The following is a 6,649-nucleotide window of genomic DNA, read 5'->3' as shown; positions in this document are numbered from 1 at the left end:
AATAAATAAATAAATAAATAATGACCACTTTTAACCTGACATGCACATCATTTTGTTTTCTTTTCAAAGTGAACATTTTGATCTCTGTCAATAGTTTCACTATTCAGCAGACAGACACAATAGCAGGAACTCTCAAAGTCTCAAACTGATGACACAGCAGAACCGCAGAGTGAACACTGCTGTTTTTAACTATATTGAATGTCTGCTTTCCAATTTCAATCTACTGCAATCTAATAGAATGTTACTTTTTAAATTCCATTTTTATTCTTTTTTCAACAAGTGCACTTAAATAAAAGTCTAAAAAGACTCTTAAAGGGAAATAGAATAAGAAGTATAAAAGTTTTTGATTGTTCAAATATTTTATCAATCCAGTAGGTCAAATGGTAGAGGAATGCGCTAAGGACTCCAAGGTCACGGGTTGGATTCCCACAGAAAATAGCAACTGATAAAATATTTTAGATAAACGTGCTGCTAAATGCACAAATGTTGCTGTTAAATATCTTGTTTTCTCACAGGTTTCTCACTTTAAATAACAAGGCGACCTTAACTCTAACCCTAGCTCTGCTGGCACTAAATGTCTGTGTGACCCCCCTGTGAGATAAAGAAAAATGTGCTAATGCTCAATGTACCGTTTTCAAATTCTGCTGAACCCTGCAATCTTGTCAGCTGACAAACATGGACTTCCCAAACCAACATGGAAGCGATGCAGTGGAGGAAATCCGGTGATTTTCCTGTCAGGAAAAGATGTTTTTCTCACCCATACTCTTGCTTGCCGCTGTGTGGTCATATCAAACCTCTCTCACTCTGTGTCAAGCTGCTCAACATGCAAATCCTTGAAAGCACATGAGCAAAAAGGTCTGAAGAGGTTTTTCTGGAGATGTTTGAAGTCGAGATATCCAGTTGTGTCCTGTGACTGGAGATTGTGGCTGGTCTCGGGAGAGGCTTTTTTGTTTGTGTTACATGTTATCTGACAATATTTCAGGAGTTTTCTGGCTTTGAGGAATTAGACATGTCTTATCTTTTCATTTTGGGACTCACGGTACTGTGGACTATACAGATTCAAGTAAGTTGCTTTTTTTTTGTAATTGATCAGTGTACTGGTACTAAACCATTATACATTTGTAAGGGTGCTATAATTTATAATACTTTTAAGACATGTACAGTTCTGTGCTGATGCTGTGGTATTCTTTGAAATAATATGTAAACGCCTTGTAAAAAGTGGCAATACCATGGTACTTTGCTAATGCCAGATGATAATACTATGGTACTTTGATTACTATGATAGATAGTATGATAGACCCATCATACTATCTATAATAGTATAAATCAAAGTACCATATATTATCGTAAGGTGTTGAAAGTGAAGTCTACATCTTTAAGTAACTATTTAAATGATTTGTTAAAAGCTGTACCATGGTATTCTTTGAATGATCATGTAAATACTACACTATATGAATATGCACCAGTTTTTGGATCATGGTAGTACCAAGTGTTATAGTATTTACATGGTACTCCATGCCACGGCACTTCCTTGAATACCATGGTACATCCACTAAAAAAGTTATATTGTCATAGTACCAGGTTCACTTTTTTTTTTTTTTTTTTTTTTACTGATCACTGTAACATGTTACTGACCCATTAATTTTTGTAAGGGTGGTATAATTCAATTTATAATACGTTTTTGGATAATACCATAGTATTTTTGGAAATACTAAGTAAATGGCTTGCAAAAAGTTGGGGTACCCTGATACAGTACATTGCTGATTTCAGATGATAATACCATGGTACTTTGATTTATACTTTGTTGTACTCATACTATGTTATACCAATATTTTTGGGCAAAAATCCCATGGTATTTGTCCAAAGAAAAATTATAGTGCCATGGTAATTTTAGTACAAGTATAACACATGGATCATGTAAATGAAATGTGAATATGGATATGGTACCATCATAATGAATAAAACATATTTGGACCTGAACCATGATAATACCATGGTATTTTTATATAGATACTATGGTATATGAATATGCTAAACATTTGAACTCAACATACCCAGATAGTATCCAGATGTGGGCCACATGTTAAAATTAATGTGAGCCTGAAGTGGCCCACATGTAAAATAGGAAATATGGTCGAACTATCCTAAGCTACATGTGGGCCTTTTTAGGCAAAGCACCACTGCTTATGGCAAACTGGATGGGACCCTAAAGTGGCCCATGTGGTAAATAGAGAATATTTCCCAAATATCACAAAACAAATGTGGGCTACCGTTTGAAAAAATGCGGCACACTCGGAAAAAGTCTAATCTGGGTGTAAACCAAAAGTGGCCAACAGACATTGTAGAAAATGTGTCCCAATTATATTTAAACATATATAATATATATCTGGGCCAGTTTTGACAAAGACATGGGACAGTAATCACTGGCGAATATACAAAAGTACAAATGTATTATTAAAAACAATGCTAATCAATGAAGGCGTAAAACATGTAAAAAATCGTAAGTAATATTTTTCACATTCTGAGATGTGACCCACATTAGGGGCAGGATTGGTTTATTTGCTTCATTCATAGCTGACATGTAGCTATGCTGTGACTTGCTTGTGGCCCAGATCTGGCAAACAGGACCATCATTCCACGCGGTATGTGGGCCGGATCTGGGCCATAGCACTTTTGCTGTCTGGCGGGGTATCAAAGTTTCATACAATTATCATCACTAAAACATGGTACTTTGTAGCACACAGTGAAGATTTGCATTGAAAGATTAGATTTATTTTTTTTTTTACTGTTTGCGTGATTTGTGTACGAGTCTGGCATTCTTGTTAATTTTTCGTGTTGAGTCTCATTTGGGTTTCTGTCGTTCCAGGCCGCCCCTAATCGCTGCGATTCGCCCGTTACAATCCTGAACAAAACTCCCTGCACATCCTGCGCTGCCGCCGCTGCCGTCGTCTGCCCGAGAGGGTTCAGGAAGATCACCAAGAGCCCCGAATTCTGCAGGTGTGTGATTGATTATCCAGCCCTTTCCTTTCCGTTCGCTCAGTATGTTTGCGTCTAATGTGTTATTGTCCTGTTTCAGTTATGTGGTTGAAATCGGGGATCGTCAGGTAGAGCAGCAAGGGTGCACTCATACCTGTCAGGGGGTTACAACAGTCCAACAGTGCTGTCCGGGCTTCTGGGGGCCCCTGTGCTTGCGTGAGTTACAATGACCCCAAAAAACACTTAAGATACACAAAAAAATTCATGAATGTCATTGCTTTATGTGAAATATACAAGTATATGTAATATATACCGTAGATAAGTCCTTACATTTTTTAGGGCCACCATTTATCAGTTTCTCCTGAACTATACTAGTCAAGTACAGTGATATCACTTAATGGTTAAATGTCTGAGCTGGTAACACAAAGAACTGCAGGTTGAAAAGTTACTGTAAGTTGCTTTGGGTATAAGAAAGTATCTACTATGTGATGAATTTCCTAACCAGTCCTGTGTGTTTCTCCAGCTTGCCCTAGCTGGTCAGAACAGACGTGTAATGGTCATGGTACATGTAATTCTGGAAAATCAGGAAATGGCACCTGTGTTTGTGATGTAAGTGCATCTGAGTTTTGATTTTAATGCAAAAAAAAAAAAAAAAGTTAAAATATATGCTTTATTTATTTATTTCAATTTTATTTAAGCTAGGGTAAGTAATAACATAAACGTAATAATATAAATTTATAGAAAATTAGAGTTACCTTTTTAATTCGCAACACAGTTATGTTATATGAATTGTTATATTAGTTATGTTGCTAGTTCAATTAATATAATTAATAAATAATAATACTAATATAACAATACAAATAATAATATAATAATACTTTATAGTAATTTTTTTTTCAAAATCTGAGTTATGTTCAAATACTTACATTTTATGTTAATTGTGGCTTAAAATTCGGTTGAAATATATAAATAAACAAATAAATAAATAAACAAGCACTTATGTGTTTGTTTATTAGTAGAGGCCAAAAGTGATATCCAGCCTAGAAAAATTGACATCTTCACCCTTATTATTAATATGAATTAATGCATGCATTAAAAAAATAAATTAAATAATAATAATAATAACTTTTCCTGTGAGATTTTTGTTTTTATCTTGAATAGTAAAATAAAACCTGTAGCTGTAATTTGCCTTTTTTTGCCAAATATTTTTGTCAAATAAATACCTTAATTACATTTAGTGTTTTGTTCTTCCCTCATATTTATAATATTTTAAAAATATAAAACATTTTCCACATGCTTTGATGGTTCATTTGAACTTGTAGGGGTGTTAAAAACAAATATCCCCTCCGGACATCACTTTTGGCGACTACTGTGTGTAAGCTTTGTTGGGGCAAGACAAGTAAATGTTCACTAAATAACTAAAAAAAAACAATTTATAATAAATTAGAGGTATGCTTTTAAATGTTAGGCTCTTCAGTTTTATGTTAATTCAGTAATAACGTTTTTTTTTTTTGCTGAAATTTGTTTAAATATGTCTTGTTCAGGGCTATTTGTAACTTATAATAATAATAATCATCATCATCATCATCATCATCAACACTTTTACAGGAGGGATATACAGGTTTCGCGTGCCAGAACTGTTTGAATAAGAATGCCTATGGAGACCACTGCCGTTCAGGTCTGTTATTTGTACGACAGTAACTTCTGATCGCAATAAGTTAATAATCACCATTTTTGAAGATAAAATGTTCTAACTGTAAAACTATTATAGAGTGCAGCTGCATGAATGGAAAGTGTGACTCAGGACCCGAAGGGAATGGCGAATGTTACTGTCAGCCGCCATATATAGGACCAAAGTGCGATAAAGGTAATTTAAGTTAATCCACCCATTTCTCATTGAATATATACAACTACTTATCATTAAATATCATTATAAGTTAAATATCATTATGTTGATTTTGCTCTGCAGTTTCTTCACATTGTCCAAGCTGCCCTTCATACTCATACTGTAAGGGAGACGACACAGGCGCCGTGTGCGAATGTCTGAAGGGATACAAAAAGATCGGACAAGAGTGTATAGGTACTTCCCTGTCCCTGATGTTTAGCTACATGCTAAACAATAAATACATGTAGTGTTTTATGTCATGCTTTGTAAATTTTTGTTAATTTTCCTCTCATTTTAAAAGTACACCATGTCATTTTTTGTTTTGTTCAAAATTAACAAAATGTAAATAATGTCAATACATCATCAATCCTTCTTCCCAAACGTGTTTTTGTCTTACCCTGATTAACTATGGTGAGCCTATTATAAGTGTTTATATTTTAAAACTGTCGGGATGTTTTTTTGCGGGAAATTGCGTACATACGGTGCGTCACTCGCCCGCGCGTGTCTCGTCATATCTGTAAATAGAGAAAAGTTGCTCCGGCTACTTTGACGCGTGTATGATGTGGGAGTGTCAGAGGTTAGTTGTCACAACAAGTGGGAAAGGTTGACATGGGGCTGTTAAATCTCAAACCTCCAGAGAATCACGCGACAGAGCTCGTAATAAAACAAGAATCAACATTGGCTTGGCTTTTCAGAGATGGCGAGAACTGAGGGATTTGAAATGTTGTAAAAGCGACGCATAAATGCCGTTTTTATTACTCAACAGATGAGTAAGGTCTTTTATTGAACAGATAAACTGTCACATGTAGCTCTCAAACAGAGTTCATTGTGAAGCATTATCTATTGTGAAGGGTCGTTTCATTATGGTTGTTGTAGCGCTGTACTGGAATTTATTTACAAGGAAGTACCGTGTATATTAATGGGTAAAGCTACAGTAACGTCTTCAGCTAGTCAGCTTGAGATCCCTTCCGTCACGCAGAGCCGAAGCACAACCAAAACAATGTTCTTCCGCAAAATGCAGTCTTTTTTTTTACCACTAGAGGGCCAAAAGTTACATAGTGTACCTTTAAATACAAAAGAGGCGAGTCCCTATCCATCATCTTTTCTACCCTGTTCCAGGTGTGTGTTCGCCAGGAATATGTGACGTGAACGCTAAATGTTCATTTAGCGGTGGGAAGTTTCAATGCGAGTGTGAAGAGGGATTCAAGGGAGACGGATATCACTGCGTTCCCATCAACCCCTGCGACGCTAATAACGGAGGCTGTCCTGTGGAGTCCACCCTCTGTGAATTTACAGGCCCAAATAAGGTGAGCAGTGCATTGTGGGATGGAATTTGAATCTGAAGCTAATGTAGAATTCAGTGTTGTTTGTTATATGAGATTTGTGTGCGTTTCCTCTCCAGTCGAAGTGTGTGTGTTTGCCCGGATCAGAGTCACCTGACCCGTCCAAGGGTTGCATGCCAAAACCTGTCTGTACGCCGGGCTCATGCCACAGCAGCGCTCGCTGCGAGGTGAACTCCAACGGCTCGCCCAGGTCTGTCCCGGTGCTTCCCTCACAATAATAATACGACAGTGCCACACTATTCACTGAGAGAATCTCACGAAACCTTTCCAAAACACGTTCAGGTCAAATTTCATCCAAAATCAGAATAAAAAACATATTCAATTATATTTTGTTAAATGAAAATGAAGCACATTTTTTTAGTTCATTGCAATATTTTTCACATGTTTCAAGACATTTTACATCACATTTTTCATTGCCGTGATGCATCTGGATGATTTAGTTAAA

At 36.2% G+C, this 6,649-nt stretch overlaps 1 protein-coding gene across 1 annotated transcript in view; it reads left to right on the top strand.

Annotated features, from left to right (window-relative positions):
• The first annotated feature begins 767 nt into the window (after positions 1-767).
• The window catches only part of stab1 (stabilin 1), a 37,242-nt gene continuing 31,360 nt past the window's right edge, over positions 768-6,649 (top strand). The window contains exons 1-9 of the mRNA XM_084415907.1: positions 768-1,063; positions 2,867-2,997; positions 3,077-3,192; positions 3,500-3,585; positions 4,585-4,654; positions 4,748-4,843; positions 4,946-5,056; positions 5,981-6,168; positions 6,264-6,394. Of these exons, the coding sequence (XP_084272033.1) occupies positions 1,010-1,063; positions 2,867-2,997; positions 3,077-3,192; positions 3,500-3,585; positions 4,585-4,654; positions 4,748-4,843; positions 4,946-5,056; positions 5,981-6,168; positions 6,264-6,394 (983 nt within the window). The 5' untranslated portion in view covers positions 768-1,009. The remainder of the gene's footprint in view (positions 1,064-2,866; positions 2,998-3,076; positions 3,193-3,499; positions 3,586-4,584; positions 4,655-4,747; positions 4,844-4,945; positions 5,057-5,980; positions 6,169-6,263; positions 6,395-6,649) is intronic.

This window comes from Rutilus rutilus (assembly GCF_951802725.1).
Source record: "Rutilus rutilus genome assembly, chromosome: 8".
In the NCBI taxonomy this organism is placed as follows: Eukaryota; Metazoa; Chordata; class Actinopteri; order Cypriniformes; family Leuciscidae; genus Rutilus; species Rutilus rutilus.
The sequence above is the reverse complement of the archived record's forward strand: the minus strand, read 5'-3'. Positions and strand labels throughout refer to the sequence as shown.